Source organism: Polyodon spathula, chromosome 11, assembly GCF_017654505.1.
Source record: "Polyodon spathula isolate WHYD16114869_AA chromosome 11, ASM1765450v1, whole genome shotgun sequence".
Taxonomy (NCBI): Eukaryota; Metazoa; Chordata; class Actinopteri; order Acipenseriformes; family Polyodontidae; genus Polyodon; species Polyodon spathula.
In genome coordinates this window covers 9,619,376-9,633,601 of record NC_054544.1, presented here as the reverse complement: position 1 = coordinate 9,633,601, position 14,226 = coordinate 9,619,376, and the positions used below count along the sequence as shown (strand labels likewise).

Sequence of the window (14,226 nt, the reverse complement as noted above, 5' to 3'; positions counted from 1 at the left end):
ATGTAATTTTTAATGCACGTCAAATCAGATCAAATAGAACTTGTTTTGATTCCAAAATTGACGCATCAACGTCATACGACAATTACGGACTCAGTGTGCAAGGTGCAATAGGGAATGCACATGATCTTTTTTTTTTTTTTCTCTGTTTAGATGCACGTTAAATTCGGATGCTTTATCGGATCCAGTGTGCAATGGCCTTAAAAACCTACATCTCTCCCACTGGCCAATTTCAACTTTGAAACTTAGGATTTAATCAGCATACAGAGAGAATAAACTAAATTGGCAAAGATGTCATATGTTCAGACACATACATACAGTCATTAAAATTGAACAATAGTTTGGTGTCTTTCAGTTACTTTCACTGTGCCTGTCAAACCCTGATATGAAAGTTTTTCATTTGTTCTAAACACTGAAATCAGATTCAGGCCAACGTGTTCATTTAGTCTTTCTTTGTTAATTATTATATCACAAATATATATTTTTACACAAAAAGAAAACAAAAAATGAACAGTCACCATTTAAATCCCTTTAATATTTAGCATGGTTTTTCAATACAATTAAGTTTACAAATATTAGATTATTCACAAAAATAAAATAACTTACAATACAATAAACCAACAAACGGACAACATCATTTGATTTTAATATAAATTGTATTTTGAGGCATCTTGGGGGGCATTCTTCAACCCTCCCTGTTTATAGTGAATCACTCTGGTAGTCTCTCAAACAATACATCACTAATACATGTGTGGATGGTTCAACAGCGTCTCCCTTGTCCTTAGATGCAACTGCCATTTTCTTGCAAGTCCAGATTGAATAAAGTTTCATGTATTTGTTGGAAAAAATTTTCTTCCACAGATAGAGGATAATGATAAAAAAAAAAAAAAAAGCTTTGGTGAAGAATCTTGGAAGTGCATAATTTAGTTCACAACAAATGTAAGTTAAATAGACTGGTGTGCCATACATGTATGTGCATTTATTAAAATACAAGCTTAGGTGGTCGAAATGTTGATTTGGGACGGGGTAGATAATGCAAGTTGTGGTATGTTGAATAGATCACTTTATTTTTGTTGTTGTTGAAGTTTTATTAATGTGCCAGAAACTCAGTTTTGAAAAATCAAATCAAATCTTTCAAATACTGATGAGTGCTGAGTCTTTTACATAATTTCATATCTATATTTAAATTATTTAACTTAACAACACCTTTTTTCTAAAATGAAAAGCAGTGCTGACTTAAAAGATCAATCTTAACTCTTTTAGCATTGAAGTCTCATGCTTCAAACTTTAAGACAGTTTTGTGCATTCATATATCACAGAGCATTGTCCACAGCAAAGGAAAGTCAATCTGACGGTTCAGCCGTGTCTCTTCCCATATGATAAATATGTTGCATTTCATTTTATTTGCATACGCTAACCCATTCTGTTATCCGGCACTCTTCACAAACGACATAACAGCACCAGTGAAACTTGCAGTTGCATCTTTCACTTCTGGTCTGTTGCAGGATGTTGTGTCCTCTTCCACAGCACAGGCTTTCGCAATTTTCCATCCCAGGACTTGTTTTGTTACAGATCCTTCCCTGTGTGCCGGCAGAATCAGACTCAGGTTCCCTCTCACAGAAGTCTGGTGATTTCTCAAAATAGATAAGCTCGTTCAGATTAGCTCTCCTCCTGTGTGGTAGGTGGACATGCTCCAACTGCCCTGTGTTCCTGTTGTGGGCTTTGATTAAAGTAGCTATGTGAAACCTGTCTTTGAGAAGGGAGCCCACAGCTCTGAACTCCGGAGTCACCTGCCAGCAAGTTTTCAGCTGGCAGCTCCCTGAGGTTCCATGGCATTTACACTTCCTCTTCATATTGTCCAATACAACCTAGAAGAACAAAACAATAGAGAGGTCAAAACTCAATGCTGATTTCATTTAAAGGTATTTCAAAGAGGAAAAGTCAACAAGAACAGTTTGTTTTTTATTTTGTGGCTGCGGAGCAGCTGTATTGCTCTCAATGCCTTCAGAAAACATGCCGTCATGATGGCAAATATGTAGTTCTAAATGTTACTGTATTTTGCTTCAAATTCTGCAAGTGCATGACACACTGTAAAACAACCTTAACTTACGGATTGAACTCTCACTCTCTCAAAGCTTGGGTATTATAAGCATTACTGTTGTCTGTCAACACCTGAAGTAAACATCTCAGATCCAATTACTGACAGGAAGAGGGCCACCCAAAGCACTGACAGATCATAGTATACCCACCCTTATCACCAAGGGAAGCACTACATAAATACACAAAGCAGCACACCTACAGTACAGTGCACACTATTCACTGCACTTAGCCACACTGCAACTCATTTGTTCTGGTGACTAAGCATGAAACCTAAAACACTATAAGAAGTAACTGAAACAATCATGTACTTTATGAATCATTGTTAAGGATTTTGTCATAATTTAGTAAATCCTGGGTATATATGTCATTCCATGTAGAAAAACTGTGGCACAATTCTAAAGGAAAAAACAGCACCACTGTGTATAGCACCGTAGTTATTATGTTGTGCGTTTTATATAAGATACATTATTGTGCACAAAGCAAACAGAACTAATCCAAACTGCACATAATACTGCTCTAATAAGAGACACCCTAAACACTGAGTATTAACTTGCATAGAATTCTTTTAATCTCTTAAAATCCTACTCCAGTTTGTTAAAGGAAAAAAGATCTAGGGAAAAAAAGGCTATAATTGGTTGCTATGATTTAGAAGTTTATCATACTATATATATATATATATATATATATATATATATATATATATATATATATATATATATATATATGTGTGTGTGTGTGTGTGTGTGTGTGTGTGTGTGTGTGTGTGTGTGTGTGTGTGTGTGTGTATGTATATAATATATATATATATATATATATATATATATATATATATATATATATATATATATATCTGCTGGTAAAGCCATAGATGGATTTTTTTAAAACACTTTATAGCACTGGGAAATAACACTGTTCTTGTTTATTGCAGGATTACCCCTGAAAAGTGGTCCATGCAACCTATTCCCTAGTGATATAAAAACCTCTACAAAAAAATCAAACAGTGGCTTATCCTGGCAGAGTATGTGTTGATCAAAACAACTCCTTAGAATTGTGAAGGCACCAGTTAGTATGCAGCAGAGGATCACATCAATTTACTGTTCAAGAATTCAGTATAAAATCATACATTTACACTTAACCCCTTAATAATCCCATATGAACCACCATTTATTGTAAAGTGCACCCCAATTTTGAATTAAAGGGTCAGCTGTAATCATTTTAACCTGTAAATTATATCAGAGAACCAAGTATCATTATAGCATAGTATACCCATTGTGATATGTGAATTAATACTTCTTGTTTCTAATGAGAAAGGAGGTAAACTTTTCTGAAAAAAATAAAATGTGTGATGTGGTTTTGGGCACAAGTAGGTTTCCTAAAGATGTGGAAAGAATAATTTGGAGCAATTACAGCAAAATCAGAGCTTGAAGAGCTAATGAAAATACACAACATCTGTTTAAATCAAAAAACACTGAAAACTGACACCAGCAAGCGGACTGCAGGGAGAGAATATATGGGACATGTTGGTGGCACATTAGGACCAAAGACAGTTACTGGGGCTTGAGTTTTAATCTGATGTTTGAAAACAATTTAATATCCAGATATACCTCTTCTCTTTTTCAAACTGTCGCTGTTGGCTGATCTATGTATGTGAGTTTTAATTAATTGCCTCAATTGCTTACAGTCCAGGAGTTCCCAAACTTTTATTTATTTATTTATTTTTACCCAAGGCCCATCTGTTTAGCAGTATTATGCCACTATTAACACTTCTTGGGAAAAATGTCAAATTAAAAAACATTTTAAAACCTCTAACACTTTAAATAAACTTAATCTAATTGGTTATTTGTTTTCATTTGAATTTTATTTTTTCTTCATTAGTATTTTAATAACATTTCATTATCACATCAAAAATACATAGAACATCATTGATCCCGCGGCCCACTCGGGACAGTATGGGAACCCCAGGAATACACCATGTTAGCATAACTTTTCCCCCCAAACCAGGGGAGAAAAGAGCAGCAGGATGTTTTAAGTTGGTGTGAGTATGATATTTTTGAGTAGAAATCATGCTGAAGTGCATTCTGATACAGGATACTGAATGTTCACACCACTTTGATTACTTCTGAAGATACATAATCTTACCATGGAGACTCCCTCCACACAGATATCTATCGGGGGTATGAAACGGTACTTGTGTGGTCTTTTATGAGCTTGTAATGTAATGAATGGAACAAAGGCAAAGTAAGTAATTTATTTGAAAACGGTAACAGATGACAGCAGATCTTTTTAGCAAGAATTACATTAATTCTTAAATGCTTCCCATTGGCTAATGTAACTGACATTATTATCGCTAGTGCATTTATTCAAATATGTTTTAAAAAAAAAAAATCGATGAAAGCAATAATATATATATATATATATAATATATATATTATATATATATATATATGATATATATATATAATATATATATATATATATATACACACACACACATATATATATATATATATATATATATATATATATATATATATATATATATATATATATATATATATATCGAGAGAGAGAGAGAGAGAGAGAGAGAGAGAGAGAGAGAGAGAGAGAGAGAGAGAGAGAGAGAGAATAACAGATGGGCTTCAGTGAGTTACAGGAAAATAATTTCATCTAGGTTTCTGTGCCGTCACAAATTTACAAACGATTACAGACACCCAAGATGGAATTGTTTTCCTGCTATTCACTGAAGAGGCCCATCTATTATTTCTTATGATACATGGATACCCTTGTGATGCTAATATTAAAGAAGACGATGTTCAGCAGTGCAGTTCGGTTTTTTTTACAACATAGTGTTTCAGTGCTGTACAGACGTTCTATGTCGTTATCCGTTTCTCTGAGATACGAATGTGCCAGCTTTTTTTTTTTTAACGTATTCTCATTTTGTTGATCATTAATGAATATTTCTGTACTGTCGGTGTTGTCGAGCGATTGAAAACGAGACATTTTGTGTTTGAATTGAAAGTGATGGTCTCAAGGAGTCGAATGGGCCAAAGTTCAAGTATACTTTCCTCTAGAGGAATTATCACTTTTTTACGTCTCTACTGTGGTATTATGCATTTTTTTAATGGCTCAGGATGCAAATATATAATAAGCCTGTATCTTAGTATTTTAAGCCTGTACTGATGAATTTAAAAAAGGTTGAGTCTTAATTAAAGTCTAGTTTAAAGTGAATCTAAAGGTCCTAAAGTCCTGTATTCGCTAGTGGGTCGCCTCTACTCTCAACCTGATTGGCTGAGATGATCCATAAGGCTTATAAATTGTAATGACCTTCCCTCAGTTTGCCTACTCAACTTCGAGTACCAGAATGCTGCTTTAACAAATCTATTGTTTAACAGTTTACAATCATATGTCAGTCTCCTAAAGCACCTTGTCACTGCAAACAAAAGACTTGAACAAATAAGCAGATTTATTCATTTTAAGTGGAATTCCCCACTTTCTGACTGTCTCTTCTTTCCTCTCCCGTCTGAGAAGCCTGTCTTAAATCTGCATTTGGGGAAGGAAGGGTGAATGTCTTTCTACTTTCCGTCTTGTTTGATGTTTCAAATCTTGTGCTCAGTTTAAACATCTGTTTCCAAACAGCCAGCAGCCAGTAATTAGTGCTTTTAACAAGCCTCGACATCGTGAGAACCAGAGGGTGGGCATGAAAAGGCAGGTATACCCCTCTCAAATGACCACATTTCTGTTTAGGTTTTTTGGGGGGGAAGATATTTTTTCAGATCTCACCTGTGTGGGTTTAGTTTTTTTTTTTTTTTTTATCAATGTATTGCTGTAAGCTTGAACAAGACTGGTATGGTTGTTTGTTCTATTTTAATCCTGATTTTTGTTTGATAGATATTACAGTTCCAAATAACTTGTAACATTGTGATCGACGTCATGGTGATCACTTCATAAACTACCTGAAAGCATATGAAGAGACTGCTGGTTTTATTCAACTGCATTGTCAAGTAATTAAAGGCTATTTGTGTGAAGACTAGTATACAACTTAAAACAACCTTTTGAAAAAAAAGAACACTGTAGTACTGCAAGGAATATTTAGAGACAAATAGGATAGTCAGGATTGCATAACATAGTAATAATACAGTTGGTTCTCTGTATAAGGATGAGTACTACTCTTTGTATCTATTATCAATTTATAACACCAAGTAAATTCATAACATTGTTTTAAAACATTAAACTACACTGTGTGTCCATGTTTAATTGTGTAACAACCTCAAACAATAACATACAGAGACTTGCAGTAAAAATCCTGAGTTAAATATTGTTTACCCTTTAAATGCCCCATTTGAGTACAACAGTACCAAAAATAAAACCTTTTTAAAAAAAAAAAAAAAAAAAAAAAAAGCCAAATTACTATTTTCAGTTTTTAATATAGTCATTACAGTCTTATTGCAACACTGTTGTTTTTTCTACTTTATCATAATAGATCTTGCTGGGTAAACTGATTCAATTAGCTGTGTTATTATCTTTCAGCTTTTCCGCATCTGCTGAATAAGTCAGTATTTGTGTTTTGTCTAAACAATCACCAAAGGAGTCCTTTGCAAGGAAACCAGAAATTAAGTCTGATGAAAAGATACAAGAATAAAGTACACAAGGGGAGGCAGTTAACAATGAACAATTTACCAATTGGACTCTTCTCATGTACAGTATATAGATACAGGTTGGCTATCACAAGTTGTACTATTGTTTAAAATGTATCGCCAATCATTATATTTCCTATTTATAATAGGATGATAAATAGCTTTACTTGAGCATACCTGTTTAAAGCAGTGCCATGATGTTTTGTCCCTCAGTTCACTTTTATAGTGCTTCAATTGACAGAGTTGACTTGATTGCAACATGATTTCCTCCAGGAAGAGGAAAGCAACTATTTTAAGAATCTCAAGTCTGAGTTGATCTTGTAAACTAATTGCTTCATAGTTATATGACAACCAAGGTCCTTCCCCTCTACTGGGAACTGGCCATTACTGTATATGCATGTGTTGTTTTGAAAGTGATGTAATATCACTAATATGATTGGCTGTAGAATTTGACTGATGGTATTTGGTGCTATTTTGATGGGCTGCATTTTTCCCCAAGCACTCGTTTGATTGACAACCGATGTAAAAAATAAAAATAAAAAAGTGTGTCGGTACATGTGGACAACCTTAGACACAGAGTAGAATCTGAGTACTTAAACTCATAAACAGCATTTAACACTGTAGTAGTGCGCTGTACACATGACAAAAAGAGACTAACAGTAATACAAGGGGAAAAGTATTGATATGAACATGTTTAGAAAGCCGTAATTGGTCCCAACAAGCTGAACTAGCTGATTAACCTAAAAAAGGAGGGCCACCTTCAATAGTTTTCAAAGGCAATATGTCCCTGCCTTGTTAAACATGGCAGGCAATGGACTTCTATTGCTAGGCGACTTTGCCTAAGGAAACTTAAGAAGTCAAGAACACTCCCAGGACAGAGCATTATGTTTTGAACTTGGTTGGGCAGTGCACACACAACAGTTATATTTGCTTATGTGAGATTTACACTATTAGTTGTTTTCTTTTATTTAAGATGCTTCTAAACTTAACAATATAAACTGCTCTGCTCTAGCTACCTTGCAAGATAAGTAGCTAATCAAAAGTTCTCACCTGCCTGCCCACTCTGTTATTGTGCAGTCTCATCCTGGCATGAATATCCTTGTATGTTTCTCTGGAATCTAGAAAGTCCCTGGAAAACTTTTCTCCAAAGTCCACATCAGGACTGCAGCCTCCCCATTCCCAGGAGTCCTGAGGTCCTGGGGCATCGGCTGGGATGTGCTCCATGACTCCGTGAACCATGCCTTTCCCCCGGTTTATGGCTTCAAGCTGGAGTCGGTTCAGTTTGAGGCGAAAAGCCTCTTCATCCCCTCTCCTTTTCTCATCACAGCCACAAGCTTTTAGCTTCCCCATTGAGCAAGCATTAGATACAGCATGGACCACTCCAGCAGCTGCTATTGCATATGCAAAGGCACTCTCCTTGAAGCCTACAACACAGAAAACACTTATATTGAAGCCAGCAGAAACAGATCTTCACACCAGCAAAATATAAACAATTGCATTTTTGCCAACGAATCTAAATAATTACCATATTTCTAGGAATAATAATATAGTTATCATTTTCTACCAAGAATTTTCCTTATTTGTCATATAATATGCTTAATAACATTTAATGTTATTTAAAAAAAAAAATGTTTATATACTTTTTTCTTGTTAGAATATAATGTAATGGATTGCAGTTGGAACAGCACTAGTAAGTGCATGTCCTCTGATTTCCCACATCCACCTGGGGCAGTGCCCACTATTACCCTTTCTCCACTGGCACATCCGACCTGTGAGGGCTTGCTACTGTAACGGTTGGGATGGTTCTCCACTGGCTATTTGTCGAGCGGAGCAAAAACCAAACCATGAAACTCCAGCCTCACAAGACATTAACGGGGTTAAGGATTTTCGTCATTACATTGCACCAGTCAGTACAATCCAGAAAGAAAAACAACAATCGTGGGGGGCAGCAAGTGTGATGAGAAAAAAAGACTTCGGACGTTGAGGAAGTGCAGGCTCTAGTTTCTCTGTGGGCAGACAGAAGTGTTCAAGAAGTTCTGGAGTCGTGCATGAGAAAGTTTATGCCTGGATTTCTGACGATTTTATGTAAATGGACATAAACCACGGATATGGTACACTTAACTCACATACTCAAAAACTCAAAATTCTACCACATTTCTCATCCTTGACCTTTATTATATTACTATAAAGAAAGAAACAAGCAAAAATAAAACAATTCTAAACTTATTTACAAAAATATACTGAAACAAAATACTGTTCAGCCCTCGTCAAGCTTGTGCAGCTTGTTTTTATTTAAGCACCCCAAAAAAAAACAACTGGAAAAAACGACTATTATCCTTAATAAATGGATCATCTTTGGCAAACCATATTTTTTAAACCTTCTTAACCTTCTCCCCTTAACCTCCCTGGGAGGGCTCAGTGCGTCTCTAACACAGCTCAGTTGTACAGTGGAAAAGAGGCCTAAGAGCCACTATAGCCAGGCTTTTGATGTGGGACAATATTTACTGTTCCCTATAAGTGAAAACAGCTGTGTCTATAACTCCTGCTCCGAAATGGCTTATATTCTGGAAAATGATGTAGACTGAAATATATATATCCAAATCATGGCAGCAATGTACCTGCTGTTTTGTACATACACAGCAATAAATGATAAACATTTCAGGATAGCAATTGGCTTCCTTTGATGTTCATGTAAATCTTTCATTTATCAGCAAAGAAAACGTACACCAGACCAAGTCAATTTACAACATGGATATGTCCTTTAATGACAATGGCAAAATGTTCCATTGGCTAGGAGCTGCAGAGCTCTGTTACCATTCCATAAGTAAACCACTTCTTAGAGGTGAGGCCTGAGGAAGTATTGTGGAAGCCCTTGGAAGACCTAATGTAATGCTTCTGGCTTCTCTGCATGTTTTGTGTTTATTTGTTTATTAGAGAGACAGAGATCGAATAATAATCAGAAACTTTGAGTTAGGTGAAGTTGGTCTTGACCAGGCTCTAGTGATAACCAGTTTATACATGTTCTTTTACAGTATTCCATAAACTGAATGTGAACCCATCAAGTTGGGAAAATAGCCAGGTGTTAAACTCTGTATGCAGATTGGAACTTGTCTCAATGTACCTTTAAATACAGACTCAGCTCATCTTAGCTTTAATGCACAAGATACTACTAATCTTATTAACCTATACCACATGTAATGAAATGTGAAACACTCGGATATGTCTGGAATTTGTCTAATGTTTTAATTATCCTTTAAACAAGCACTAAAGCCTAAATACATTTAAACTTCATATTGGTTTGAAGGAGTGTGGGTCAGAAATTATTATATCAAGTTCAACTGATTTTTTTTTTTTTTTTAACGTGTTTTTCATTTGTAGGTTGTGTTTTTTTATTTATTTATTATAATATATTTTTTATTATATAACTTCCAGGCTTACATGGGAGCTGATGGCACTTAAAAGCAGCTTTGAGACTCTGACATGAAAATGCTGTTTTAGAGTTACTGTGAGATTGAGTAGGGGAAACTTGGAACAAATCAAACTAACAAATAATTTAAAGTGAGACACACGCATGGCTGAGCTGATGGCTGAAAAAGTGGGAAAATGAATTAAAGATTAAAGAAATCTGTCACTTCAGGTTATAAAAACCTACAAAACAAGTTTCTACTTTGCCATAGGGAGTTGGCAAAGTGCTGAAAGCAAATGTACAGCAGTTGCTCTGACGAAAGATGAAGCATTAGCTAACTAAAAAGGCCTGTTCAATATAGATCTGAATGCTTTTATAAACTAGTGTTACTCTTCGTCTTTTTTATAAAACATAAACTAAAAAAAGAAAGATAGAAAATGCAAAAGCATGTCTAGGTAGTGTACTTGATAAGTCCTTGAAACTGTTTTTGATATAATTTGTGTTTGCAAATTATCCACATATCCACATAGCTCTGCAGGTTTGGCTAACTTAAGGTTCTCAGGTGTACTTCGTTCATGTGTACAGTATACGTATCTATGTATGTATGTTAAGTAGGTATGGGCCAATGATTTATGATAGGCCAATATTATTAGATTTTTTTTATTTTTTGCCTTATTTGCTTTGTTGTCTGTCTTTTATTTCTCTGCTGATAAATCAGGAAAACAAGACCTTTATAAATCAAGTGTGACTTAATATTTTAAGCAATTTGTTTTATACAGAGAAAAGAGGAAAAGTACCTGTAGTTGCTTCATTCGTCACTTTAGTGCAAACTTACCTCTACTGAAAACGACACTCTCATAAGGAATCTTATTCCTAGTCTCCAGACTGGAGCAGTTCCACCTGTGGCCTCTGAATTGGTGTTGGCACTCGTGGATGGCAATCTGGATCCCCTGGATGGCTGATGCTGTAGCATCCGGATTGCGCATACACACTTCCAACTGTCGTCTTGTCAAGCCCGGAAGAGTTAAGCAAACTGTATTGGCATTCAGAATTGGATCAGATGGGAGTTTCAAACCCAAAATTTCATTTGAATCGATCCTGAAAAACAAAGTTAAGCAGATTTTTAAAACATTTATCTTCTACTGCTATGTCAACGCAAATATGTGCTCTAACTATGAACTGCCTAGGGATGCTTAAACAAATGCAAGTTATTCCCATCCTGCACAGGTAAACAAAACACAGATTTGCCACACCACTATCGGAAACAAATATCAATCTCAACCAGTTTACTTTCAGAATGAAAAGAAAAGAGAAAATTGCATGGCACTATCAAATTAGGAACCATTTAACCACAATGCCACACAAATTAGTTAACTAAATAAAACTGTTAACTAAATAAAAAATATGAATGAATACATAAAAATATGTTCATCTAAATTCACCTTTTTAACCAAAAAAAACCCACCTGTTCTGTATTATTGGACACAATTATTGGCAAATCATATTTTCTTTGTTCGAAAAAAAAAAAAGTATAAATTAACATAGGCTTACATTGTATATCAAAAATACAATTGATTTTGCTTTTTTTCTAATTATATCTAATATAGATACATAGATGCATGCTGCCTTTAGCCAGCAAGTTGCTTTTATACTGTGAATGTGAAATACATTACATTAAAGAACAATTAACGTGTGTATAATGTGTGCATTAGTGTAGTACACTTACTTAAAGATTACAACAAAGCTTGTTACACTTCTTATGCTCTAATGCTACAATTAACCACGACTTCAAACCAGAAATGCTTTGAACTTGGGCTATAGAAACCGCAGACTTGGACAAGAAGCTGTTCCTAATTATTTAAATGAATTCCCTAGAAATGCTAACTGGTGTATGGCCTCGGGGTACTTTAAGGCTGTTTGCATCACACACGTTTCAGATTTACCAAGTAGCTCCGTATTAAAAGATTACAAATAAGGTCTGCACAAAAATAAACAGTATCAGCGCCACCCACTTAAGCAGAATAAACTGCAAGTCTTTCCATCCCAATGCTTCGTTTAACCCCTGTTGTAGAGTTATAGGCTACTGTATTTTTCATAAGGTGTAATGGCTTTTAGTGGAACCTGCTGCGATTGTACGCTCTCAAGACACAGCATATAACCATAATGTGGTAGGCTAAAGTAATCAAGTAGGTACAGGAATGTATTTTTTAAAATTAAGATGTATTATTTTTGAAAATACCACATAATTTTCAAAAGTTGACAAATTACACATTACCACAATTTTACTTGTAGTGATTAAAAAGTGGATAGGTAAACTTTCGTTCTGAACTCTTCATCATCCTTTCGATTCTGCAAGACATCCGCGTTAAAGCTCATGTTTGGAATGCCCGTTTTCTCCATTGGGAAATAAAGATTTTGCAATGCCACTAGCCCAGATATAGTCGCTATTTATGCAGGGACAGTTTTACAAAGTTGTATAACTATACAACCACATTAAAAAACACACAAAATACATGTCCAAATACAAGTTGTTTAAATGTCTTTTAAGTGTTCGTATTTACAATAAATGCAATATGCCCTCTGAGGGTCAATAAAATAACTTGTTTGATGATTTTTTTTTCTCTTTTTTGATCATTTAATTGTGTTTTCCCACGACATCGGTTGGTTTGTATTTGTTCACCTCATAGCGGTTCTAATACATGTGGGTAATCACACATCGATAAACCTACAAAACGTTATTGTGATCAGTATAGGTATGAAACAGATTCAGAGACAGAATGCATTAATCATACAGCATAAAATTAACAACGCAAAAATAAATAAATAAATAAATAAAAACACAATACATACACAAACCGCGTATATGTAATATACATGTTTAAAAACATGGCAACTGGTACAACATAATGATACATTTTCTCAAAGATCTAAATTGACAAAGTAATTAGTTAACAAGAAGAAATAACTCTTACCTTTGCATAAGGGGTGACATAGCCATCAACAAACGAAATATTTGTAAAATGAATAGTTCCATGTTTGTTTAAAATAAAACAGAACTCTTTTTAAGCACAGACAGTAGGATATGTACAATTTATCCTCGCGTTTCAGCTGGAAACTTTTAGCAAGAAAACACGTTTTTTTTTTTTTTTTTTTTTTTTTTTTTTTTTTTTCCTTATATGTAACTCCAGCCGTGCTTTATAAATTGTGGAATTAAATTTAGATAACCCTTAACCTCTCCTAAAACACATATCTGTCAAAAACCTAATATCCTTCATACAACAGAGTCGGACAAAGTTTCTCTTTTCATTACCCACTCCCCTTTTTCTTAGGGTTACCAGATGTTTTTGAAGTGAAGTGATCCACTTTACATGATTTGCGCTTTCTCTCCCTCTCGCTCTCTATTTCTGCTCTGCTCTAAGTGACTTGTGAGTTTTCCTTATTCCGATAGCACGCTCTAAACTACTATACTTAAATTGCCAGCCCACGCGTGACGTCACACTGGGGAATATGAAGACAACTGCGGCAGAAAGAACAGCTAGTAAGGGTATAGATGATTCTTTAGAGGCAGTGTTAGATCCATTTTCAAATGGACTGCGGGATAAAATATGCCTAAACCGTGATATAACTCATGATCAAACTATGTTGTTAAGTTATAGGGAGATCGTGATGCCCTGTTTCTACAGTTTGGCTGTAGCTTGAGTTGTTGTGGTATATATGATCAGATCAACATAAATCAATGCAAAGATCGCATGCTTCTTCCTATACAACATGCTGTCTGATTAGCAGATAAAGCTGTTTTGGATCTTGTATACCCAATCTAAATTAGTATGAAGATCCAGTTGCATCTTGTCATTCATTTGTAATCCATTAAACATATATATATATGTATATATGTACGTTTTTGAATTGTAGATCATGCTTTTATTTTAATGCATGTCTATAACACTCGGCACATGTCGACATCTACATTGAAAATTAAAAAAAAAAAAAAAAAAAACAGGCAATATATTGATATGGTACAGCTTGCTGTATCTTACATTTACAAATATATTGTAACAGAAGAATCATTTAGTGAACACAGTGAAGGGA

General features: G+C 34.9%; 1 protein-coding gene across 1 annotated transcript; it reads right to left on the bottom strand.

Moving 5' to 3' along the window:
- Nucleotides 1-532: 532 nt before the first annotated feature.
- LOC121322633 (protein Wnt-10a-like) lies at nt 533-13,559 on the bottom strand. Its single transcript, XM_041262810.1, has 4 exons — nt 13,110-13,559; nt 10,973-11,235; nt 7,782-8,155; nt 533-1,865 (listed from the first exon to the last, which is right to left on the bottom strand). The coding sequence occupies exons 1-4, from the start codon at nt 13,169-13,171 to the stop codon at nt 1,398-1,400; spliced, it is 1,167 nt and encodes a 388-aa protein (XP_041118744.1). The 5' UTR covers nt 13,172-13,559; the 3' UTR covers nt 533-1,397.
- Between the last annotated feature and the right edge of the window lie 667 nt (nt 13,560-14,226).

Coding starts and splice junctions, on each gene's coding strand:
- LOC121322633 (XM_041262810.1), bottom strand. CDS start 13,171: ATGGAACTATTCATTTTACAAATATTTCGTTTGTTGATGGCTATGTCA. Junction 8,156..10,972: donor GAGTGTCGTTTTCAGTAGAG/GTAAGTTTGCAC, acceptor TCTGTGTTGTAG/GCTTCAAGGAGAGTGCCTTT. Junction 1,866..7,781: donor ATAACAGAGTGGGCAGGCAG/GTGAGAACTTTT, acceptor TTGTTCTTCTAG/GTTGTATTGGACAATATGAA.